A 27327-nucleotide genomic window follows, 5' to 3' on the forward strand; every position below is an offset into this window, starting at 1 on the left:
AATACAGCCTCTGGCAGACATATTGGAGGTCATCAGGTCTTGGCAGTGGCAGCTTGTGATGCCACTTGGTCAGGTACATCTAACGCTATCACTTTACTGTATATGGATGAGAAGATAAGGGCTGCAACCTGGTTACAGACTTCTGAATGTCTGTTAAAAATAAATATGTAAATATGAATTGAGCCTGTTATGCGATCAAACACTGCTGAGTGAAATGTGAAACACATGGCCCACCTAACATGCTCTCAATAGGAGCCAGCTTTGATGTGAGGTTCCTGTTTGGCTTCATGTGTGCTTTTTTGTTTTCCTGGCCTGAGGGGAACACGTTTGACTCGATTACATCAGTTAAAGTCTGACTGTTAGAGGCAAACACAGAGGAAAGATAATACACATCAACACCACATATAGTAGACAGGACCCCTTGGGACAGTTGTGTGGCTGCAGAATCTGTGACATCATTTACTGTGCATTTATATTAAAACATCATATGCACTTAATGTGTGTTTGATTAATTCAATGGTGGACTTTGGCCGATGTTTTCGTGTACTTCCATATTTTAAAGCGCTGAGTTGATAGAAGAATCGGTCACGGCATGAATGTTGACGTGGATACTATTTACAAGTCGTAAATTCGAAATTATGACGACTCTGGCATGAATATGGCATTAATCTACCAAATTAAGTTATCTCAGTCAGCCAGCGTACCAGTTTAATTATTTAATTTAATTATAATTAAATGAATTGATCTTATATTTGTAATTAGCATGACAAAGAACATTTTAGTGTTAGTCAATGTTAAAATAACATCTAGTGGGAAACCGTTCAGGACTAAATATTTAAATTGACTTTTTATATGAACACTTGGGCTGAATTGTTTTGATTTGTATTCATTTTGTGTTCCTTTTTGATAAAAGACTATAGTTTTAACATTGCTGTCATAATAAACACTTAATAAATGGATGTTTGACTGGGGAGGTTAAACCCGGGACGTATTTTACTTCTATTTTCATATCTGTCACCCTGTAGTATGAAGTGTTTCATCTTCTCCTCTCTCGCTGTCTCTGCAGATGTGATCCACACTGTGGGGCCGATTGCACAAGGAGAAGTGGGAGAGGAGGAGAAGAAAGCCTTGAGGTCGTGTTACAAGAACAGCCTGACAACAGCTACCGAAAACGCTGCACGCTCTGTGGTGAGGACGGAGGGGTGCTGGAAGCTGGGGATGGTTGCTAGGAAGAAACAGAAAAAGCGAGGTTGAAGTGGAGTTGTTTGTTTTTTGCGATGGAGAAATCAAAGGAGTGCAGAAGCCTGAGATTAAAACGGAGGTTAAAGGAAGAGAACCACCGAAGACTGTGACGTGAATAAAGCAGGAGGAAAAGAGAGAGGGAGTCATGGCTGGAAAATCTACATGTGATGGATCTTTTTCTCTCTTTTACAAAGGACTCTACATTCAGACTGAGATAGTTCAGAGAGGAGAACAGGAGCTGCAGGTGTGACTGTTGAGTCGTAGAAAGGTTTTATGATGCACACCAGGCAGTGGTTTCACAACAGAGTGAGGTGGTAAAATCAAAGAAAAACACCAACGCAACATGAAAATGAAGTCAGAGGTACAGTAGAAGAAGGAAAAGTGCTGAGAGTTTGTAGTTTCACTCCACAAGAGTAGTCTTTAAAAACACTTGTGAGTTTCACACAAACGGCAAATGTTTTTTTAAACAAGCAATTACAGCATTTATTTTAATGGTTTTCATTTCATTTCTATTTCATGCCCAAAATGTACCTTCAAAATGTGTAAATTTAGAGGCGTAATTACAACATCTTGATTTAATTGATACTGTTATATAGAGTAAAGTCAAGTATGGTTTTATTGGTTTAGCCTACAATCCCAAATGTTCCTTTTGTTATTAGTTCACCTGCGTTGACTTTTGTTTACCTTTCGCCTCGAGGAACCTGTGAGTCGTGTGTGCTCTCACCCTGAGTTGCCAACTCTGCAATCTGGTGAAATGAAGAGATCTGTAGACACAGAGACTCCTGGCATCTGCTCGTAAACGCACGAATTGACAGCAGGTTGAGAATCTGCCAGATTTGATTTACTTTGAAGTTTACTGGCTGCTTTTCTCCACTCCAGCGGTGTGCCATGAACCTGCCTGACATGGATCTCAATGACTTTAACTTGTAATGCCGAAAATATTTATATCACAAAACATTTTTTAAACTTGCCATTGACATTTTTTGGGAAATTAGGGATTCAATGTACATTCAGTAAATACCTCACCATTTAGCAGTTTTCATGTTTTTGGGTAAAGTTTGACTTTCCTTTCTAACTTTCTTTCTCACTCAGTTCCTACTGTCTACTGGTCACACGGTGGTATCTTCCTAAATTAATTTAAAGGGGACAAAATCCACATTCAGCTGTCTAAATCAGCTAAATGAAAAGTATCCACCAAAGTTGGTCTTTTAGTACTTTATTCTTTCTTTGCGTTTCTAGACTTTTGTCATTTGCTGACATGCGTCAAGGGATCGTAGCAAAAAGAGGGATTTATCACAAACGAATTGAAATTCCGTTGGCAGATGAAGCACAATGAAAGTGCTTTCGGAGTACATATAGACATGTGAGGACTATTTTTTGAATGTTATTTTGTGGACATTTTATGCCTTTATTATATTGGCAGAGTAGAGAGATGACAGGAAACGAGGGAGATGCAATGAAAGGTCCCCAACAGGATGAAAAAACAACAATTAAACTGGATTCTAGCCGGAGGCTTGTGGTTCATGGTTCACGGCATCGTGATCATTTTGAGACATACTTTTTCTCACTCAACTGCAGAAAAAGTTGACTTTTATTGTGGAAAAGCCACATTGAGCTGCAGGCGAAAAGGCTCTTACTTCTCATTTTTGAGAACCAACACTTAAACAACTCAGTTTATAAGTCTATCCTGAAAATGTATCACAGTCACTCACAGCATGATGAAAAAAATGAATTGTCTTTTTATGACACAATTATTGTTTTTAGGCCGTGGTTTGTTTCAATGTTTTTCTATTACATGTTTATTGTTAAAACCTCACTTGCTGTTACCAAGAGTTCCTCCTCTCCTCCTCTTCTTTATTTGATGTGGACATCACAATGGCATTAGAATTCCTAGCACACAGCTATGCACAAAAAAAACCAGATGCACTGTGTTGAGTGTATATAGTGAATGCTAATTTCCAACACATGTCCACAGGAGGCTTTTTATAAATATACAAAAATGTGATAAAATAGAATACATTCACAGATACATACATATATACATATACAAAGTAAAAGTATAAGGGTGTTAAATGTGTGAACAATGTTGTTTTTCTCTTAACCATGATTTAAGACCTTTTATTAAAAACCTTAAAATCGTGTTGTACTTTCATTTCTGTTGGGAGACAGTTCCATTGCTCTGCTCCTCGAACAGAAAAAGCTAAAAAGAAAGAAACCACCGAAGTTCCCGAAACAACCAGGACTGGAATGTTGTAGATTATAACTATTATGACATTGATGGTCACCACGTCCACATTTCTAATTACTATATCAATGTCTGGTTAATGCTGAGGAAAGAAGGAATTTCACACAAGGTCTCCTGAACAAAATATGATGTTCTTTGAAGAGTAGTGAAAATCAGAGAGAGAAGAAAAGCTGAGATCCAGAAGTCATTTCTATGAGTGTGTGAGAAGCAGACTGTCATGTGATCAGCAACAGACTGTAACCGCTTTGTTTGTCATCTTCACCCTGCAGGCTTTCCCCTGCATCTCCACTGGAATCTACGGTCAGTGTGTGTGTGTGTGTGTCTGTGTGTCTGTGTGTGTGTCTGTGTCTGTCTGTCTGTGTTTTCATCATCATAGCTGTACTTAGTAGTGTTTGTGTTACTCCAGGAAACAGATGATTTTGTCTTTGAGTAAAAAAAAAAATCAATGTTCATCCAACAACTGTGTGTGTGTGTGTGTGTACACTGTACACTGTTCACTGTGTCTGTTTAACCAGAGTGCTGAGCCTCCCTGTGCCACTTGTCACATTATCTCCTGCAGCCCAGAGGTGGTTCTCAGATTAAGGCCTTGGATTAAGACCGGCAGATTAAGATAGATTGGGACGGAGATCGTGTCAGATTGACTGTAATCCCCTTCACACTGGCAGGAGAGAGTGAGTCAAGGATAGTGCTTAAACACTCCCTCGGGTGCGTTTGTGTTTGTGGGCTGGCTGTAAACACTTCTCTCCTGTTGCTCGAAAGGATAAGGCCAAAGTTCTGATTGACTCGCTGTGTTTTCCCGGGTACATTTTTTTTCTTTCGTCCTTGAGAATAACGAGAAACTAAATTGTCTAAATTTGAGATGGATTTAACAGCTGTTAACCGTACTCGTTTCTGTATCAACCAAGTTTGATGAAATGATAAGATAATGGAGGGGAGACCGTGTCGTGTTGAGATGGGGCTCCTGTTAACTGGTACACTGCCGAACTTCCTGCTGGGTGCAGCTCGCTCTTGTTCGATGTTTGTGGGCTTTTGCATCCAAATTACTCTCACATTAATAGGAGATGCAACTGTGTCATGCTGGGTGTATTACCCCAGAGCAAAGGGAGCACAGTGTCTAATGTGAAGCCGTTTGGAGGAATCCGTAGTAACCATAACAACATAAATCATGCTTTACCATCCAAGAAAGTATAATGTAAGAAACCTTTTGGCAACTTTGCAATTGCAATCCTTAAAAATGTTGCCTCATCGTGCTGATTCCACTTAATCTGGATGGCATTACGATTCACTCAAATCCCATTTGCTGTTCGAATTCTAAGTATTTAAATGTCATATTTTACCAAAGAGTATGGCAGGTGTGATTCAAGCACAGTCCTGAGAACAGGCCACTACGTGAAGGCACCTGTGTAGGTGGAACCTGTTTATTCATTTTAAAGATGAATATTCATCTGATGAATGAGACTATTTTGCATTATTATTATCTACGATAGTGGCCGTGCAATTGTTTATATCGAGTATCAATAGATTACATTACACCTCTTGCATTGTGTGTATTTGCTGCTGACACAATGCATTGTTCAGTGGTAATTTGCGCCCTCATGCATTCCTCTTTTGTTCACATGTTAAACACACTCTCCTGATGTATAGAATAATTATACTGTATAATCACACAGTGTGTGTTTGTTTGTGGCTGAGCAGTTTGGCCAGATGATGAATTTTTATGTTTCCAGCAGTGGGGGTAGTTTTAGAGCACAGAAAGGTCTCGGTCGCTGAATGAATATTTAAGAAGCTCGGTAGTCTTTCTCCATCTGTCTCCTCGTAACCAACAAGTGCGTTGTGTCAGCACCTCGTCGAAATAAGCGAGTTGGGATGAGAGGAAGTGAGAATACACAGACTGTTGGAATAGGGGAATAAAAAAACGACCTAATACAAACACCCAGATCTGACACTGCACCTGTTCTTGCAACTTGTGTGTATATTTTTGTTTGTGTAGGATATCCACCGGAGCAGGCGGTGCACGAGGCGTTGGCAACTGTGAGGGAGTATCTGGATGAACATCACGACAAGGTGTGTGCGGGTGTATTTGTGTCTGCATGATTGGCAATTTTTTCCTCCCATTTCCTTAAGGTATTATTCCTTTCACAGCTGTTGTATTTGTTTTCTGGTGGGAGCGAGGAGAAGGGTGCATTGAGAAAACAGATACACACACACACACACACACACACACACACACACACACACACACACACACACACACACACACACACACACACACACACACACACACACACAAAAACATACATTTAAACACACACTCCCAAGTTCTGGCTCTCATGCTCATGGCCAAGTCTGCGTTTTAATTGGCTCCTTGCGGGACTAAACCCGACTAACACAAACACACACACACACACACAATATCTCTCCGGAGAAACAGCGGGCGGAGAACAGACAAAATGATGGAACAGATGACTGAAGGGGGGATGTGTGATTGGGACAAAGAGGAAACTTTCCAATCAGTCGTTAACATGCTCTAAACTCTCCTCCCTTCTTCCTCCTTTACTCGTCAGGTCTCCTCTCACTCTTCTTTTCAATCTTTCTTCTTGTCTCTGAACCACTGCGCTGTATCACCTCCCAGAGAGGGTGTTGACGATGTTATTGTTAGAGCGGGCGTCTCCAGAGTCTCTGTAGCAATACCAGTCGACTGAGGCCATCAGCCGCACCAAGCTCAGCAAAATGAGCATTAAACACGTCTCACCTTGGAGGACAACAGTTAGCAAGACTTAACCCTCGTGTTGTCTTGGGGTCAAAATGACCCATCTACACACATACATATTACACGGGTCATTTTGACCCCAAGACAACACAAGGGTTGAACGGCTGAATACAAGACCAGAAAGCCAAATCAGCGCACCTCTAATTTAAATTCTGCCCAGAAATTGTTCCACTATGTTTTTTTTAAAGGGTGTAATAAGGGTTGAATTTTACAGGATTGTTTTTATTGTCAGGTGAATTCTGGAATTAATTTTTTTAACAAACAAGATGGTGAGACGGCCTTTATTTGCATAAAGAATGTTCATCAGAGGAGGTTTAAGCTTTAATTGAACCCGCTCCATTTGACATTTTCAGTGTTCTGTTGGTCTCACTCTGACTTGGAGAGCTGTAATTTACAAAATTAAATTGAAAATTACACACCCAGTAAGACAAACCAAATGGACTCGATGCACGGGGCATTGTGCCAACACCCTGCATCAAGTGTAATAATAAATACCATGAATCATTTATTTGTAAAGCACCAACTAAACTGTTGCAAGAAAGTAAAACCCTGGGCAGTTTTATCGATGTTATATTTTACAAATGATATTCCCAGTTGACCTGAAAGTTTAGGGGAACAAAATGATTTATAATAATACACTTTGTTTATTAAGCTTATCTAAACAAAGTTACAAAATGCTTCACAAAAGATAATAAAACAAAACAAGGCAGATATAATGTGAATAAGGCTAAAGGATACGAGCACAGAGGAACTAAAGACAATACAATTAATAAGATCAGATGAATCGGGATAAAAACTCTAAAAAATAAAAGAATACATCAACCATTTCCAAAAGCTTTTAGAAATATACATTTTTTAAGACTAGTTTTAACAGACGCTAGAGACTCGCTGAGTTCAGTTGACAAATAGTTCCATAATGTGGGGCTCCAATAGAAAGAAGCAGATCACATGATCGTCATCAGCAGATGTCTTGGGACAGATCTCGACAGAATGTCTCTCATGTGGATGGCTTCATATTTCTAAATAAGTGCAGTAGTTTTTTTGAAGGTTTCTATTTGTTATAGTAGGTGCTGTAGTGAATGCCTGCTTTGTCTTAGACTATGGAAAGTAAACATGAGGACCACGCTTCATTTCTTTCAGTAAATTGAGTGAGGGGTTGCATTTGTTACAGAAGCCAGTGGAATGGAGGCTGGAAAGGACGAGTTTACGTTGGCTCACTGTACTAGTTTACCAGGAAGATAATGATAGTTGCACCATATTTACCAAGGAAATCGTGAGTGATTTTTGAAACAGTGGGCACTCTTTTCTATTCTACTTTGCAGATGTAAATGTCAGCTGTTGTTAGAGATTAGATCAGATGGAGCTAGCTGGCTAATTCCAGCAACACAGCAAGCGACAGCTAGAGTTTCATGCTGATTTCTTTTAAAACATGACTTTTATCAAAGGTCTCGTATGCACTTGACAGGCTTCCCCATGGGGAAACCCTACACAGTGGATGTGCTAGAATTGTTACCGGGAATCCCACAATCTATTAGATAATGTTTCTCTTGGCATTAGAAAAAGAGACATTTTAACATCTACAATTATATAACCAGCGCAAACTAACTGCTGCTGAGGATCCTGTGATACAACTTAAAGCTCCAGAGAAGCTCCTAAATGGACCTCCGATCATTTTTTAACACTTTGAAAATAATTGTTTATATAATTTGCTCAATGCTTACTAAAAGTTAGCAAAATACAGTGTCATATGTGCATTGAATTGCCTAATTATTCAGGGACGATCAGGGAGAGGAAATCTGTGCAAGACGTGAACAATAAACTTTGCTGTTCTCAGACTTTCTGTTTGAGAAGAAAGTGTTTACATGCTTTACAGCAGTGATTCTCAACTGGTGGGGGAGACTCTGGGTTTTTAGGATAATTAAATTAAACAGCCTACTGAAATTCACAACTGATGGCGCTGCCTGCATGACAGGAAAAAACTCTGGGGTCGTGAGGAGAATTGAGTGCTGCCTAGTTTTCTGTAAAGCACAATGTTTTTCAGTATTTACCTAATGATGAGGTAATCACAAGAACAGTTAATTTTGTATATATGAATTCTTTTGAATTGCATTTTTTTTATTTGTGGAAAAGCTGCTCCACAGTGACTTTGTTCCATAGTAAAGTGTTTGTCATAGATTCAGTGAGTGTGTATTCTCAGTTAGTTAGGTCATTTGAGTCTTTTTGACTCTACTTCTTAGTCGTTCGACTTTTTTGTTTGTGCATGAAAGCTGTTGAGTCTGTTTAAAAAGGGCTGGAGATTCTGAATTGTTATGTATGTTGTAATACCTCGTTATTGATGCACTTTTGGGCTTTTAATTAAAATGCAGCTAATTGAGTGTAAAAGGGAATAGTTCCCTCTCTAGCATCGCCACCAGTTGCTCGTTTCGGTTTATCATTAAACTTGTTTTTGTGTTGGCATACATATTCTGTACTATCTCAGGTTCAAACTACACCATCTTTTCATTAAATACATTTGAGAAGTTGAGAATGTTCCTCAATTTGGGTCGCGACCAGACCAGTTGAGAACCACTGCTTTAAAGGCAGTTCTGAGCCCATGACATTTTCTGGATGTTATTGTTAGCTCCAGTGTCCCTGTTTAAATAGTATAAAAACTAGCTCCCCACTGCCACTGTTTTCTGGAGAGCGTTTTGCATCTCTCCTCGCAAAGCATTTGCTTTAATTTGAATGAGGGAGGCTGACAAATTTCACAAGTGGATGCAACTCGGTGTGGAGGTTAGAGATTTCAGACTTTAGTCCAGAGGATGTAGTTACTTACCGAACATTTCCATATCTTCTCTTTTAGCCTCCATTCAAATCCTGGCAAGTGAAGGTAATTGGGCAACAAGCATTAAACTGCAGGCTAGCAGGCTGCTGAGAGCAGTGGCAGTTAAACTTCCACACCAAGCAGGAAGTGATGGAAACAGCTGGGCTATAAATTGCCCTTCCTCACACCAAAACGGAAAAGTCTAAACCTTTGGAGAGACGTTAGGGAGGTAATAATGTTTGTTAGAGGCTGAGAAATAGGAGTTCACTGGGGAGCTGAAATCCCTTGAAACATCTTTTTTTTTTTACTGTAGCCACAGTAACTTTAATCATCAGGCCACATATAGTGCTGTCCAGCTGTACAGAATATAATGTAACTATTATAGACTGCAGAGATCTAAAGAACATAAGAGCACAGGGCATAACTATTGTTTATTGCTGTAAAATAGCTGCACTCACTCGGCCAGTGTCTTAATATTATTTAAAAGCTAGTGTTTGTGTGTGTGTGTGTGCGTGCGTACACGCACACATATATGTATATACACACATATGTATGTATCTAGGTCGCCATATGTCACAAATGTACTTTTAAGATGTTGGGTGTGTGTATTGGAGAAACTGACAGCCTTATGCTTAAAGAAGCAACACACAGTGTAACATTCAGGGGCATGCACACAAAAACACAGTTACAGAGTTGCTTTATACATGCATCCGGACACACAAACACTTTTGCAATAGAAGTACTTATAGATCTACACAGGAAATTCTTCTGTCTCTAACCTCTTTCTCTCTCACACACACACACACACACACACACACACACACACACACACACACACACACACACACAGTACATTTCCAGCACTGTGTCCCCAGGACAGTGTAATATGCACTGTGTTGTGGCATGGTATATAATAGGAAGCTAATAGGGGCGTAATGGACTGATGCATTAGCTGCCTTCTCTTTATATTGCTGCCACACACTGTTACATTGTTTCCCTCCTGCTGTTGATGAATTCACGGTTATTGCATATGCTCGTAATAAAGGTCATTGTGTGTTGTGCGTGCGTGCGTGTGTGTGTGTCAGCTGGACAGAGTCATCTTCTGTGTGTTCTTGCCGACGGATAAGGAGCTGTATTTGCAGACCCTCCCGCTCTACTTCCCTGCTGGTGAGTAGTCTTTCACACACACACACACACACACTGTAATTTACGCACACAAACGCATACACACTGTTATAAATACAGTGACAGCTTCGCTCATTTGACTTCACACACAAATGGAGATACACACAGTGGTGTGATAAACATGCTGCTTCATCCTCTGTGTGCTAGTTGCACATCCATGCAGTCAGACATACACAAGGGTCATTAGACACATAATAGTATGTGTATATATAGCACTTAATTGTGTTTAATTACATCAAATAGACATATACTTTGCTCCCAAGACACATACATTCAGTGACATTTTAATACACATACGCGTACACCCATGTTTACACCCGTTGATTTAAATAACATTTTTATCAAAACCTGCCTTCTGTGCATTGTGGTTTGTCTGATCTCACTCTCAGAAAGTAAGCATGTGTGTGTGTGTGTGCCTTTCTTTTCCAAGTACAGTATGCAAGAAGACATTTAAGAACCTTTTTACATCGTCTGTGCTTTGCCCTCATTTCTGTGTCCACCCCTTTAGCCTGACCAATGACAGCTTATTGTTCAGGTAACCAGCATGGTGTGTGTCAACATGTGTAGTTTGCTTGGCCAAAAGGAATAACTACATTTGGTCTGCTTGTAGATGGGCAGTTTTAACCCTTGTGTGAAATAGAAGTGCTATATTCAGAGAGCAAACCCTGACATCTCCAGCCAGGATTGACAATATTTGCAACATTGGCCACTGCTGGCTCAAGCTAGCTAGTTTATGAAACTGTTGGTGAGGAAGACAAAATGAAAAGCTCCTTCTCTAAAGGTGAAAAGTGTCAGGCTTCAATGAAAATAACAACCACATTTCTAGCCTCCAAGGTTCCTCCAATCTGAACGTCCCGTCTCACCTGCTTTTCAAAAAAGACTAAACAAAAGTTGTGTGCCATCATTGCAGATTGATCTGCATTGTTAAAGGAAGTTTAGTAAATACGTAAATGTTATGTTGGCTCAAGCTGTGACATGATGACTTCACCCATTTGTTTTGATTACACCCGTGATTGATAGTGTTACAATGCCAAGTAGTCTGGGCTTCTAAACATGATCAGTCATTCACTCAATTATTCAAATTAAGCATTGGTATTACAACTGTAGCCTTAACCTCTAATGTCTTGCTTTACCGCTGCTATAAATCAAACTCACCCCTCTAAAACATTTTGAGAGAGGTCTCAACCATTTTGTGTTTTCTGCTCTTTTGTTTTGCTTTTGTTTGGCACGCAGCTGCTGCAAAAGCCAAACTCAAGACCAACAAAACAATTTTGTTTGCAAATGTTCACCTCCACAAGTTTTTTTAGCAGCTGCTCAGTCCGGAATCTAATCTGGTAAAAATCGTACATTTATCTGAATTATTCAGATGAAGCAGGGTCACTTGAACTCTAATGTTCTTAGGATAAAAAGTTGGCAATGTAAACAACTGTGGATCTAAATCTGTGTCTTTACAACCTGCCTCTGTCCATGCTTTTAGACCTTACAAAGCAATTAGAATAATCAAGCTTTGTTCATTTTTATATTAACATTCACACACAGCGTTGTGACAAAAAATAGAAGCTATTCATTAACTGAAAAAAGAAGGTAACACCAAAGATAACATAACACACAATAAACAAACTAAATCTTCACAGCATGAACAACAGAAAGCCGATGCAGTGAAGTTTGACATTGAAACTAAAGCAAGGAGTGTTGTGTTTAATTTTAAATGGAAAGAGGTTTTTCATGGCCTGTGGCAGTAAAGCCGAAGCAACAGAGAAATGCCTCTAGGGTTTGAATATATCACCCTGTATATCATTAATATGCATGCTGCTTAACAGTTCAAGGCTATACATAGACGGTATGCATTTAACGTTGTTTTCCCACCTTCACAATTCAGTATGTTTGAAGACACATTTGCCAAAAAAAAAGCAGCAGAGATAAAAAGACACTATAGACGGAAGATTTAAAGTGTTTCACATATGTGCCCAGACGGACAAGGAGTCAAAGAGGAGCAGCCTATTAAAAATAAGAGCAGAATCCAATCAACTTTGCAGCCGTATCTCCCACATAAGCTTTACAGTCAGACATTGGGTTAAGAGTCTTAATTTTTTTATCGTTTTGCAGACCGATCCGACCAGTAGTGCCCCAAAGCAGGAAGGATTTCTCTCTCCTTTGAATGCAGCCTCAGGGAAGATCAATAGCTAAAAATAATGGGATCTCAAACTGCGATGCTCTTGTACTTTCTACTTTATGCAGAAACCTCTACATGAAGGAAGTTTACAAAGTGTTTTGTGAATCAAATCAATGACAAAGCAGAAATATCCACCTCACACTTACAAAAAATATGAAAACATATGATTTGTTATTGTTGTTAGTATGAGCTGAAAGGATACTAATGGTATTATTCTATATTTTCTTGTTCTCAATAAATCTAATGAAAATGCCAGAACCAACAATTGATCCTACTAACGAGTATTTAGCCAAAGCTCCAGTGTTGTCCAGAAAGTAGTAAAAACATGCCAATGAGCCACATTTGGTGGAATGTTATTTTGAGTCATCATCTACTGTTTTGCTGTCGGTAATACTCACGAGAGCATTGAGTGATTATTAATCCACTGCTGAAAATAGTCCCTTTAACTGTTCGCTAAAGTTTGTCACCAGCTGTTTTAGGAAATTATATAGTATATAAAACCTACTTCTACATATTTCTATCTTGTTTTAAGGGTTTATATATTCTGCGTTTTAGCACCTTTCACTCCTTTTGGTTGTGTGGTCTGCAAAAAGGCAGCTGTTTTTTGAAGACCGATAAACACACTGTATTCTGGCTGGTGAAGATAGTGGAGCACTTAGCAGCAACAGTGTCGGATATTTTCCTCAGGAGTTGGTGGAAAACAAAACAGTGCAAAAAAGAGAATTGATATCAGACTTCACCAGAAAACTGTTGCACTGTGGGCAACACTTTTTGCCTTAAAGGCTTGTGGGTAATATTAGTTTTTATTTCATGGTCAGATTGTAAAGTTGAATTCTATATATAATGCTTTAAAATGGGGCCTATTTCTATACCTCTGAACAAGCTACAGCATCAACTCTTCACTTGAAGCATGAAATCAACACTTTCACATCTTCACACTGGATTGGTTGACTAGAGAGGTTGTTTTCGCAAAATGCAGGTGTGTCCCTTAAAAACAAAATCCTGCACAAGCTATTGGTGTCTTTCTCCTCTAATGGATGTACAGCAGACTGTGTAGCAGCAGTGAGCGAGTGGTAGCGGTGCTTGGCTGGTAGATGGACCGGAACTGTCGGCTGCAGGCAGGCCTCCAAGTCTCCACGATAAACCTTACGCGTCTCCAACACCTGGAAACGACCCACACTGGCTGTCGGTTTGATGTGTATGTGTTTGCATGTTTTCAGTGTGTCTTTAGCCGCGTTGGACTGAGTGACTAATCCGCACAAACAGATGCCTCTGAAGCAACAAGAAGCTCCAAAAGCCAAAATGCTATTAACTGCTGCATGACCAAGGTAAAGTGGTCTCTTCTGTTGTGTGACACTTTTTTTTCTTCTCTCCCAGCGCCAGCAGAGGCCACAGTCAAGAGTAAACTCTGAGAGAGTGGATTGGTCCGATTTGGTTGCTGTGGATACAAACCGCTACGCTCAACATTCAGATTCCTCCTCCTTTTTGTTGTCGCAGATCAAGACCTTCTTCAGCAGATACAAGCAACTCCTAAACGGATGATTGCTTTTTTTGAAGTGCACTCTGTATGTTCAGCAGCTGTCGATTAGTTCTTCTGTTGAATGGGTGAAAGACGTGTTGTGATGAAGGTGTGAAATGATATTGATCATTCTTGTGAAAAATGTGACCTTAAGCTGCATTCTAACTTGACCTTTATGGTCTGTGATCAGCTTTGCATCAAGCTATGAGTTATGTGTGCTTAGCTATTTACATATTGGGAATCCAGTGTGTGTGTGTGTGTGTGTGTGTGTGTGTGTGTGTGTGTGTGTGTGTGTGTGTGTGTGTGTCAATGACAAAAGCTTATTAAAATGAATCACACAGGCTCTTAGTGTGTATGAATTGATTATTTCTCGAGATGCGATACGAGTCAGTGAACTGGGGCGTGACGAGGGAATACTTCACATGAACATTTACTTTTTAGCTTGTTTAGCATTTGAATGTGAAGGAGACAGAAAGAGGGCTTTTGTTTATCTGCCAGCATTGGTGAAAAGTACGTAAGTAGGTACTTTACTGAGGACTGTTGGACTGTAGTTTCCAAGAGTATTTCTACTTTATATTGATAATATATTATAATGCATTTTTGTTTTTTACAAACATTTATTTTTGCTTTACCTGTACTTTAAGCACTAATATATTAGGCAACAACTTTTACTTGAGTAAAGGATTTGAATACTTCTTCTGCCAGCTATATCATTTTAAAATGTTTCACTTTCATACCTTCCCCTTTTTTTTGGACGACCCCAACACCTGTTTATTTTCAGCAATAATCCTCAATCCTTCTTTTCTTGTTTTCTCTGTATTTTTGTTTTGTCTCCATGCTGTCCAAACCCCATCCACCCTGGCTGCCTGTCAGATTCACCATATGTGTATTTATGCGAGCTTCCTCGTACTTTTCCATACAGCGCATCTGTATGAGTTGTTAATTGTCTGTTGCAGGATGTAGCCGTCAGGTGTCGGCAGGACGCATGCAGTGTTTGTGTGAAGTGAATTGAGAGTTTAGCAACCACCGTCCCACCCCTCGACTTTCATCTGCCAACAACCATCTTTATTGATTCCAAACAATCTGCCACGGTGGTGCAGACGTACAAGGAAGGAGGGGTGTGTTGTTTTGGGACAAAGGAAGTAGTGAGGTTGAAGGGGGAGAAATAAACTACAAAGAATATTAACAGGAAATTGGGAGAAAGTTCCCTTTTTTTATTATGAAAGCTTCATCTGCCACAAAGGGATTGTCTTTTTCTCTGCGGAGCTCTTTGATTCCCTCTCTGTCTGGGACTCTGTTTCTTCTCGGTCCTCCTCTTCATCGTTCTTTCTCGCTGTTTTACTCTACAGGATGGTGGAGAAAAAAAATAAACAGATGGAAGGGGGGGGGTGACACAGAGAGAGGAAGACACAGAGAGAGGAAGGATGCAGGAGTTCAAACAGAGAGAGGGGGAGGGAAAAAAAGGTGGGGATGAGAGGATGCAGAGCCGGAGGGAGGATGCAGAGATGGAGGGAAAAGAGGGATGGAAAGCATGATGAACGCATCTAAAGGCGTTCTGTTTTTTTTTCTCCATAAGCAGCAGACTGTGAAGCTACTCTCCAACCAGTCACTCTGAGTAATGAGAGAGAGAGAGAGGGAGAGGGGATGAAAAGACAACGAGACTCATTATCTGCCGACCAATTTTCATCACTGTCCCGTCAGTAATCACTCGCTCTCTCTCTCTCTCTCTCTCTCTCTGTCTGTGGGACACAGCTCTTTTTGAAAATGACAGATGAAGAACAATTACGCTAACTGTTTCGTTAACTTGAAGGCTGATTCCCTGCCATCTCCTTGAATATACACTGGTAATCCGGTTTGGCCCAGGACATGACTTGCTGCACGCGGCTCGCCAACACACGTGTGTGTTTGTCGCCTTAATACCTTCAATAGTTAAAGACTTTGTGTGTAAAAGGGTGTGGAAGTTTGTGTGTGAGAGAGTGTGTGTGTGTGTGTGTGTTGAAAAATGTCCACCGCTTGCTAGGTTGACAGTATCCGACGGCAGTGAACTCTCAGGTGTTTCATGAAGAATTATTCCAGGCTTGATGACTGCTGTTGCTGACTGTGTTTATTTCAGTCTAATACTACGTTACTGCCTTGTCAACATTTTCTTGGCACTTAAACATATTTGCTGTTGTTGTGCTTGAGTTTCTTCCAGCAGGGAGACGGAGAACAAACTTCAAATTGTAAGTCTGTATTTTCTATTACTTCTTTCAATTGTGAATCTAAGTGGCTCTTATTCAGAATCGGCAATTCTCTGCTGTGGCACTATTTCTGGCGGGGTTGTAGTGCTCTTTTACTTTACATGAAAAGAGCGGAATGGGGGATTTTTATATTTTGCTGAATGTTTTTTTTTTTTCTAGTTGTAGCTGGTTTTTATCATGCTGTTTCTTATTGGTGCATTGGGTTGCCTTGGCAGTGCAGTTAGTTTGCAGTGTGATAAGCAAATTCAGTTATAAATTTAGGCTTTGTCTTATAAAGTTCTGTAGCACAGAAATGTCAGTTATCCATAAGTGTGTGTGTGTGTGTGTGTGTGTGTGTGTGTGTGTCTGGCAGACTAGTTACGTGAATATTTGTTGACAGGGTATGTTTCATATCAAAAGTTACAAGGTGCTTAGCAACAATATGTGCTATTTTAATTTTATAAATTGTGATCAGATAACAGCCATCTTGATCACTTAAGGTGGGAAGATTGTCCTATTATTAACACTTTTATGTTGGAATAAAGCTATGGGCTGAAAGAAAGTAGTGGAAATACAGTCTTTTTACTTACCAAAGAACAATATTTTGGCACATCTTGCCCTCTTTAAGGGCCCTGCATGCCCATAATTGTATAGGCTCATTAGACTTCAGCTGTGGCTGAAATCACTGTTTATGTATATTTTATGCTCCATATAGTGCCCTCAAAAATCCTCACAGTTGAATGAAACGGTATTCATGACACAGTCACTACTTTCTGTTAATATTCCCACAATGCAATATGTTGCAATATTTTCAATGTTTACTTTCACGGGCCGAGTAGCTCAACAATGTAATAGGATGAATAATTATGTCATTAATGTTAGCATTATTGTGCCTCTATATAGATAAATATATACGGTTGCATCTACCTCAATTATTCACTGATTTCTAAATCTAACACTCTCACAACATGACACAACCATTACCTAACATGCTAAATGCTGATTGTGGATCATACAGCAGTAGCTCTAACCTTCAGTGAGGCGTCTGAGGCCTTTTTGCTGTTTGTGACAAGAATCTCTGATGTGACTGCAGAGCCTCAGTGAGCTCAACAGAAGGATCGCAGTGGGACAGAGGGCTGGTTATATTGTGTGCTGAGAATGAACAAGCAGAAGTTGAACCATGGAGCAGATTGAGGAGGATTCCAGGGTGCATGAGGCCCACAGGATGCTGTTCAGACAGGTGAGCACAATAACACACTTAGAGTCTGCTGACTCACTGTACAAAGTAAAATGTCAACATTGCAAAGCAACGCAGCGATGTGCAAAAATTGCGCAGCACGTGTGTCTGTAGCTGCAGCTGCTGTGGAGTTTATATTGTTTTTACAATACATGACTGTGTTGTCTGCTTTGGTGATGTTTTATTCTGCTGTTAGTTGTATATGAGGTGTCAGGCCGTTTGATTCCTGTAGCCTAATATTACCTGTTTGCACACATCGAGGCATAAATCAATATTTTTATTTGCTGCACGTCATTTCCATTTATTTATGTTGCATTTATGTTTTGTCCTCTTCTGTTTGTCTAATTGATAATCAGTTGTATGCATATGTGGCAAAGTGCCCCCTATAGAAAAGTAATTTATAATTGGTTTAGACATAGTGGGATGTGTAGCCTATACTTTGACATGTAAATGTCCTTTATTTTGTAGCCTAAATGTTTTTCATAATTTAATGGCTCTATAACATCATAATCAAATTTATTTTTTTACCACCACCCGCTGTGCCTTTTGAAAATATAATGCAGTAACATTTACTTAGACTGCATTTCAACTGTCCCATTTTGTACTTTTATCTGAACAATATTACCTGTACTTTAGTAAAAAAAAATATGTAACAGTACTTGTACTTTCGTAAAGCTTAATTAAAATAACAGTACTGGTCCTTAACTATTATATTATTTCACTTTTTCCATCCCTGCTGAACATAAAAGCCAGTAAACCAACCTGTGCATTAACAGGGAAACAACAACATCTGTCAACAGCCTTCCTCCAGTCCCTCAGTTATTTGTGTAACTGCCTGTTGCAGACATTTTTCTGCCTGACACTTCTGGCCTGCGAGCTTCTGAATCTGTGGGATATTATCTCCCTGTAGGGCCTCACAACCTTGCAGAGGGTTATGGCTCCTGCTGTTGAGATTCAGGTTGTGACACATTGAAGGTGGGAAGCGGAGCTCAGAGCTTTATATGAACAGCTTTATACAAATGACAAGATGAGGTATTATTCCAGCTAGGTAAAACAGCACTAAACCACTAAATTAATGGTGGTTAAGGGCGCTATTAATCATAATTACTTAATCACACTAATCAAAATAAACACTGTTACAAAGGTGCCTCATATTAGACTAAAAAGCCAATTAGCAGTGACAATCACCGCAGTGGGATGAGAAAACTAACAAAGCTCTGGAGATTTACAAATATATGGCCAGAAAAATTATTGCAGCATATGACAAACAAAATCATTTCAATTTTTCTGTGAACATTTGTCCATGATGACCTAAAACGTGTGGTTCAAAGTTAATTGTTGACCTTAGAACTCACAATGGAAAAAAAAAATCTCAATTTCAGTCTGTAACTACATTTGCTCTTCCCCAAAAATACTCATATGCACACATATAAACTAGAGTTACTTCAATATAGACAGACTCGTCCATTTTCAAATGAGCTGCAGTATACATCTGTAATTTTAACAGTGACTCGCCTTTTGTTGTGTTGGCTCTACTCCAGTACATTGGATCTGGAGTAAAACAATGACTGTGTATAATACAGACTGATTCCTGATACAAGATGGACTTGAACACTCTGTCACTGTTTCACATCAAATGTGTCAAATGTGCTTATATGGATACAAAACAATAGAGAAATGTGTCACTGACCCCAAACAGACTGGACTAAGCAAGTGTAGTGTTGAATTTGGACATACATTAATATAAATAAAGTCTGAATAAACAAGTGATTGCACTCTGTGCAGCAGTGGGTAAGAGGCTGTATTGTGTGATTAAATGAATACAAACCCCAATTGGCTAACCCCCAGTCTAGACGCCAATGGCCAAAGTGTCATAAAACCCATTCCGGTTGAACTCAAAAACAAGCATTGATGAATGCCACGTCATAAAAGCTTGCCAAAAACGAAAATAAACTCACCAAGCTGTCGTTGCAGAGAGGTACAGCAGTATGTGTCCTGGTAGTTCCGCCAGTAGTTGACCAAACACTTCATACATAACAATAATCGTTGTGTAATACTGGTATGACCTATTGTCTCATAATGTGTGCTGAAGTAGGAATGGTAAAAAGGTATAGCGTATATGTATTTGTATCGCGTCTTTTCTCGTCTTCCAACCACTCAAAGTGCTTTACACTACATGTTGTAGGGAAAACGTTTATTTTTTTCATTTTTAATGGTTTATATCTTTGCATGAACTTGAAGTGGTTACTTGGTTGCTGAAGCAACCAAGCAAGGTGCCATCTTCCCATCTGCCTAAACTAATTCAAAGTCACGCATATTCATACACCAATGGCAAAGCCTTCTGGAGAAATTTCAGTGTCTTGCCTTTTGACATGCAGTCAGGAGGAGCCGGAGATCGAACCGCACTTCAAATCTTTTGATTGGAAGGTCCACCTCTGATTCACAGCCACGGCCTGAGGGTGGTGCTGTTTACCCTGCCTTATACATTTTTATTAGGGCTGGGCAAAGTTGAAATAATGTAACTGATTATTTTTCATGCTTTTATTTTAAAGTAATGTTATCAGAACAATATAACAGTCACTCTCGGAGCAACAGCAAGTTAACATACAGTATATAAATCTGTTTTCTTTTTTTTTATCTGGTTTCCTGTTTTTATTTTGAAGGGGAAAACAGAGTTAAAACGGAAGTTGCTTAGTGCGCCGTTTAACGTCTAAAGCTACGCGCCGTCATTCGTTGGATTCTAAGGACGCTGGTGGCTGCATCAATGCTGTGTAACACCTTTAAGGTACTCGGGCTCGTAGTACTGTGGTGATAAAATCATTACCGTTTGCAGTGGTTACAAATAGCTTTGCTTTTATCAACTACGCCGTCTGGTAGAGATTTAAAATGAAAATGTCCATTTAAAAAATATATATAAATAAATAAAAACGTGCTGTTAACGCATGATGAAATCATTGTCGGCGTTAATGGATTGCTGCGTTAACGCATTTATACGCGTTAACGGGCCCAGCCCTAATTTTTATATACCCATATAAATGAATGTGTCATAGTTTAGTATGTAACACAATATATCATGGTAAAGTACATCAAAAAAGTCATAGAATTACCATAGTATAGTATGTCAAACAAAATATCATAAGAAATGATTCAGTATGGTTTGTCGGATTTTTTTACAGTACCTTCTGTCGTAAAAATATTGTATTGTTTAGTAGGTCATGAAAAAGTGTTAAGAGTATGGTGTGTCATTAGAATGTCATAGTATTGTATGATGTATAGTATGTCATAAAAGTGCCATAACGAATGTTTAGAATAGTATGTCACAAAAAAATATTGTCATTGTATCGTATGGCATAGTGATAAGGGATGTCATAAAAATGTCTTAGTATTGTATGGCATAAAAATGTCATTGTGTAGTATGCTAACAAAATGTCATAACAAAGGTCAAAGTACAATAACTCATAACAAATCATAGTATCATAGTACACTTAAGTATGTCATAAAAAATCACTGCATGTCCTAAAAAGGCCATAGTACAATATGCTATAATAAGATCACAGGATAGTACGTCATAAAAAATGTAATTTCAAAAAGCCATAGTATATAGTATGCCATAAAAAAAGAGAAAGTTTCAAGTTCTTTATATTCCTATGCACACCAATTCCATAGAAGCACTCTTTGGCAATGAAAATATTTGATCTCCTGTCAGAAAATCTCATTGAATCTAAAGGATGTTGCTCTGCACAGCAGCTGGAGTTCAGGGCTCTGTGGACTGAGTTGAGCATGTCGTCCACAGCCAGTCTTTAAAAGGTGCGGCTCATTGACTGCATTTCCCTTTTGCCGCTGGATACTGGATGTCCGAACGTTACAATCAAACTTTTGTTTACTTCCCTGGGGTTGAGCAATGAGCTGTTCCAGGCAACGCTGCAAGCAGCCCTTCCAGCGGACCAGCAATTGGCCGGCTTCAAACGGGTAAGCACTGCACTTGTGTAACCATAAAGCAAGGCATCTGTGTGTATTGCTGGGGAACCAACGATGTGCAGTAAAAAAAAAAAAAAAGGAAATTTGAATGTGTGACACCTTCCATATAAATGAACTTTGAATAAAGGAGCAGCACCAGGGGTCAGTCTTCTGGGCTCTGTGGAAATAGTCGAGCATGTCATCTGCAGCGGGCCTTTAGAGGCCGTGGCTCATTGACTACAGTTCACTTTTGCTGCTTGATATACTAACGTTATTTCCCTGGAGTCAACCAGAGATGAGTGGTTCTCGTGAATGCTGCATGCAGCCCTACCGAGTGTGAGCAATCACCCTGCTCCAGGCACCAGTTCCAAAAGGCTCCAAGCGGTCATGACCCCTAAAGACGCTGCTGGGAGCCAATTGGCACTTCTTTATAGAAACCTTCAATACCAGATTACATTCGAATTTAAACATACTGCACAGATAATACTCCAAAGTCTGAAAAATATCAGATATTTGATGTTTACATGATATAAGTATGTATTTGTATTAGAAGGCAACATCATCTTTGGGCTGCTTTTTTCTTTCAGATCAAAATACAACTTAAAATAAATGTGGTCAAAACGGATCATGATGGGGGACAGGGAGACTGGTTTGAAAAGTAGACCCACACATTTATTCATTGTGCTGATGTCAAACAAATTATAGGGAAGTTAAATTAGTCCTGATGTTGCTGAAGTCAGACCTCTTGGAACCAATTCAAGAAACCCTGCTGTGTGTGTGTCTGTGTGTGTGTCTGTGTGTGTGTGTGTGTGTGTCTGTGTGTGTGTGTGTGGGTGTGATGTCTCAGGCTATTTCTTTTCCTCGAAAATTGTGGGTCGGCAGCAAAAGGTGGGAGGAAAACAGCGGCACTCAGAGAGGATGAGGATCTAGCAGTTAGGTGAGATGGGTGATGTGTATGGATGAGGCCATGATGGAGAGAGCGAGAGAAGAGGGAGGGGGAGATGTTTACGGGTGGGGGGGGTAGCGAGCCCAGTAAACTGCTTGTGAAATGAAAATGGCTCTTTAGCAGAATCCAGGACACTTGGGCGCTGCGCTGGATCAATGTCTCTGATTTACTGTCTGAAAGCCTGTCAGAGGGAAAGAGAGGCAGAGGGGGGAGACGGAGGCCGAAGGAGGGGGGGAGGCCAGACAGAGAGAAGTTAGAGCTTAGAGGTAGAAGAGTCCTTTAATGGAAGGAGAAAGAGGAGAGACAGGGAGCGGTAAGGATGGAGAAGGAAATTGTCCATCAGGGTGACAGTGCAAGGAGGCCGAATCAGAGGGATTGCTCCTCAAGTCCTCACGGCTCCGATACAAAATCAATCTGTCAAGGCAATGGGGAAGGGCAATCTTGTTTTGTGCAGGGAATTGGTGCAGCCATTTGGGTAAAATCAATATGGGACACATGGCGCTTCTTAAATCCTTACTGTCCCACAGAGGCCAGCCGTATTGACGAACAAGGGAGCGTACACAAATCTTTAACTTGACCTGTCTGAAATAAATCTGTATTCTGTTGGTGGCCAGAGCAGGAGGTGGTGATTTCTGCGGTGAACATCTAAATGATGAAAAGACGACTTTGAGGGAGAACAAACTGTATGTCTATGTATCAGACCGGCTACCAATTATTTCATAAATTGCAGATTATGTGTCGATTCACTGTTTAGTCCTAAAGTTTTGTTTGATATAAAATATCAAACACAATTAAGAGTCTATACAGCCAGTATAACACCAGCAGGCTAAAAATGACAATGCTAACATGATGATGTAAAGGCTGTTTTTTTATGTAATTCATGTTTGGTATTTTTACATCACTGAAATGATTTCACAAATCTCAAAATAGTTGATTAATCGATTTATTTTTTGTGATAATTTAATCAGTTAATTGTTGCAGATCTCTCTTTCTCTCTCTCCCATCTATGTTTCTATATAATATGTGTATCTACATATTCATCGTTAACGGGGTTGAGCACTAGTTAGTGATTTGTCAGCGTGTTTGTGGCGTTCTGTATGTGTTTGCTTGTGTTTGCCCCAGATTGCATGAGTGCGTAGGTGAAGCGAGAAGTGTGTTGCTTTGAGTATCTCTACGGCTGAGTCAGTGTGACACATACACACACACACAGGTGGAGCTCTGGGACCGAGGACGACAGGCCGGACGTCTCGACAAGAGTGTTTTATTTTATTTGGATTTTGAGTGTTTAATGTATTAAAAGGGGCCGGGGTAATGAATTATAATCTTTAATGCAGAAACCGATCGATACCACCAAGAGAATAAATCAGCTTTTACTGAGAGCGTCAAAGCCCCTTAATACACTAGGGGAGAGAAAGGGAGTGCATGAGAGAGAAGGAGCGGCAGGGACAAACTGTTAGGAGAGGAGGAACGGTCCAGAACCAAGCAGAGAGAGAGGAAGATGATGAAATAGAAGAGAGGGGGGAGTCTGGAGAAAGTCATGGAGGGATAGATGGAGGCAGAGCAAGGGAAGTTATAGATGAACAGACTCACCTTTGGGTTAACCTCATTGAGTAAAAGCCTGCTGAAAGCATGGCTATTTTGACAGTTTTGTGAGGGGGCGAGGTTACAGGGTCAGCCGGTGTGTGCACACAACCACTCCACTTGTTATTTTCCACATAGTATTATGTTCCCTCTCAATGATCCCCTCCCTGACTCCTGTTGCCTGGAGCAAAATATAATTAATTGAATTACACGACCAACCAAAGATCACCAAGCCGCTCTCTTGTCTCGCTGCCTCCGGTGGGAGAAAATGCCAACAACAACCCAAAATTAAGTTTCTGTGGTGTCCACTGATTTTAAATCATCCAGACTGCAGAAACGAGCCTGAGAGAAGTAAAAGAAAACATGGATTTGGATTCAGTTAATAGTTGAACAGATCCTTCTTAGTGGCAAGAACCAAGACTAAACAAAAATCGAATGCATCTCTAAGTATTTAGGATGTCTAGCCTGTTCAGTTAGTGGACTAAGTAGTTTAAGCGAGGTTTTTGGGGGCTCTTAAGAAAGACCATTCAAATTTGATAGAAGCAAAGTGGGGGTTTCTAGCACAACTTTGGCTACTTCCAATGTGCAGAGGGAAAACAGACTTTAGCAACACTTTTAGAACATAAAACAACTTTATTGTTGAGCGCAACACATTTTGGCTTGAGGCCCTGATGAAGGCCTTGTACTAAACAATAGAGTTATTCTCTATACTACATGTGTTAATTAATTGGAGTGTTGATCAAATTTGATAGCTTAAGCAAGGACTGTTGGCAAATGGGTTGAGGATGGTGATGAGGAAAGATATTTACACACATCGCAAGTATGTGTAGAAAAAGATTCTTTTTGAGAGATACCTCTCCTTCAAGCACCTCGTCAATCAAATCACCAGGACTACCTTTTCCCGCCTCAAACCATAACTCGTTCCCGCCCATCGCTCTCCTTCTCTGCTGCCTACACTCTTTCATCCTCTTTCATTGCATCCACTATTTACTCCTGCAACATAATTCTTTATGGCACATTATCCAAAGTCCTAAATAAACTCCAGCACATCCAGAACTCAGAGCGGCTCATCTGTTCACCCATTCCCGTGATCACATCGTCCCACAACCGGTTGAATTCAAAGTTCATCTCCTCACGTGCAAAGCCCCCTCCTACCTCACCGACCTGCTCCACCACCACACTCCTTCCCACTGCCTCCATTCCTCTAATGCCCACCTCCTGTCTCCACCACTCGGGACCAATCACTGGACCCGGAGCGACAAAGACTTCTCCAGAGCGGCCTCCCCGCTCTGTAACTCACCACACACGTCTAGACTAAACCAATCTGTCCACATTCAAATCCCAAATAAAAACGAATCTTTTTAGAACTGCTTTCAATGTGTGATTAATGTTGTGTTTTATATATTATGCGTTTTTTATGATCAGTTTTACTTGTTAGTGTGTTTGAGTTTTCATAAAGAGCACTCTTGAAATTATTATTATTATTAAACATGGGCTACAGAGGTGGAGACGGTTTTTTGGTAAGAAGAAAGGAAGAGTGACCTTGATTTGAGAAAGGGAATTGCAGAGAGAAGTCTTCAGAGAGAGAGAGAGAGAAAGAGAGGGGAGGTCTTTACAAAAGGAGGAAGGCAAAAAATCATTGAAAAGGAGGGTTGAGAAATTGATGTTCACTGATAGCGTCACACCCCTCAGGTGCTCAATAATTAAGCAGCTGAGCAGACTCTTGAGATCCAACCACGTCAACCAAGGCAACCATCCATCATTCATCCCTTCAGGAATCACAGGTGGCACTTAATCACTCATTTTGTGCCAAGACTTTTCTCTCTTATTTTTTTTTCTTTCTCTAGGGCTTTTTGTGACTGATTTTGTGTTGTTGCTGCTTGTTGTGCTTTCAGGGACAAACAACTCCCCCTAAAAAAAATACTGGTTTATTTCAGCGAGACATCCTGTTGAAAATATAAGGGTCAAATTGCAAATGAATCGGGTTCCTGTTTTTATTCTTCCTCCTCCAAGTGCCCCTCTTTATGACTGTATTCATAGTGTGTGGGGGGGGGTCAAAAAATCTGCAAACAAATAACTTTCACACATTAACTGCGCTTACGAGAGTGTGGTGCTCTGAATAACCGAATGCTACCCTCTGAAATTACGAATAGTTCAGTTTGTGCTCTGGCACTTGGAGTGGCTATTTACAAATAGTGTCTTTGAGTGTTGGCTTTGAATGTGTCCATTCCGCACAAACTGATCAGGTGATGCCTTTCTTCGTGGGTTTGAAAGGTCATTAAAAAAAATTAGGCCTCTTTTTGCAGCGTATTAAAATTGTACTCGTGACAAAAACAGCAGTTTAAGAAATTATATTGCCGTACAAGCTTACAGAACGAAAACAACGCCCCCGGTATGTAAAGGCCTTTAACCTTCAGCTTGTGTCTGTGGGCGCTGTCTGGCTGTGTGCCTGAAGGCGTGTGATTGTTGCATTGCACTCATAATAAGCCTCTGAGTGACTGGCAGAACCAATATCTTGCTATCGCTTTGCCCTGCGCTCGCTCAGGCGGCTCGGTGTGCAGCCCGCGTCATGCATCTCAATTCCACAAACACAATGTACGGAGCCGAGAGAAGGGGCCTGCTTTTTTGATTAATGTCACCATGACAACTACATAATTCATGAATTGTATTAGCGACCCATTTGTCATTTGCAAATCATAATTCAGGATGTGTGTTTGTGGAGGGCTGGCTTTAGCGACGGCGCTAGGGCCCGCCACTATCTTAGTGTCATCTTCCGCACTCGCACACACTCAAAAAACAACCCTACCGGAAATACTGATCTAACCTCGCCATAATCTGGGAGGTAGGAGCTTTTTGGAAGCTGCCTGTTTTATACGAGGGCCCTTTAGCTTCATGATGAACTCTCAGGTCTGCTCATTTGGAAAGCTGCATGCTAATTCCCCCCTCTTCATCTGTCTGTCTGTCTGTCTGTCTGTTGGCAGAGGCCTGGCCGGCTCTACACTGACACCATTTGGTGCGACAGTGTAAGGAGGTAAAGAGAGTTCTCATGAAAGCAGTAGTGCAGATCATTCGCCATTAGATCAATGACTTGATTTATACAGGAACCCTCAAATGAAATGGGATTTATAGCCATATGTGAGCCAGATGGAGGGGTTTTTACATGTTCATCCCGCTGTGCACAGATCAGATCTCGGGTTTACAAGAACCTTCATCGTAGATTTATTTATTTATTTCTCTTCCTGCATTATTCTGACTCTCAGACTGATCAACCTGGACTGCAGATGACTTAATCCTTTTTAAGTTCTTAAATAAATTGTGTCATCTTTATTATGTATGTCAATGCTAATATTCAACATGTTATCAGTATCTAATAGCTTCTCCTTTTTACCCTGAAGCATATCCTATAAAATATGTGATACTTCTTTGAGAGGAGTTGATCAGAAGGACCAA

At 40.2% G+C, this 27327-nt stretch overlaps 1 protein-coding gene across 1 annotated transcript in view; it reads left to right on the plus strand.

Annotated features, from left to right (window-relative positions):
* macrod1 (mono-ADP ribosylhydrolase 1) overlaps nucleotides 1–14239 on the plus strand; it is a gene marked incomplete at its 5' end in the record, with an annotated part of 94480 nt that extends 80241 nt beyond the window's left edge. The window contains 5 exons of the mRNA XM_079229000.1: nucleotides 1067–1188; nucleotides 3757–3787; nucleotides 5478–5551; nucleotides 10146–10227; nucleotides 13796–14239. Coding sequence (XP_079085126.1) covers nucleotides 1067–1188; nucleotides 3757–3787; nucleotides 5478–5551; nucleotides 10146–10227; nucleotides 13796–13830 — 344 coding nt within the window. The 3' untranslated portion in view covers nucleotides 13831–14239. The remainder of the gene's footprint in view (nucleotides 1–1066; nucleotides 1189–3756; nucleotides 3788–5477; nucleotides 5552–10145; nucleotides 10228–13795) is intronic.
* Between the last annotated feature and the right edge of the window lie 13088 nt (nucleotides 14240–27327).

This window comes from Taurulus bubalis (genome assembly GCF_910589615.1).
Source record: "Taurulus bubalis genome assembly, chromosome: 13".
Classification (NCBI taxonomy): domain Eukaryota; kingdom Metazoa; phylum Chordata; class Actinopteri; order Perciformes; family Cottidae; genus Taurulus; species Taurulus bubalis.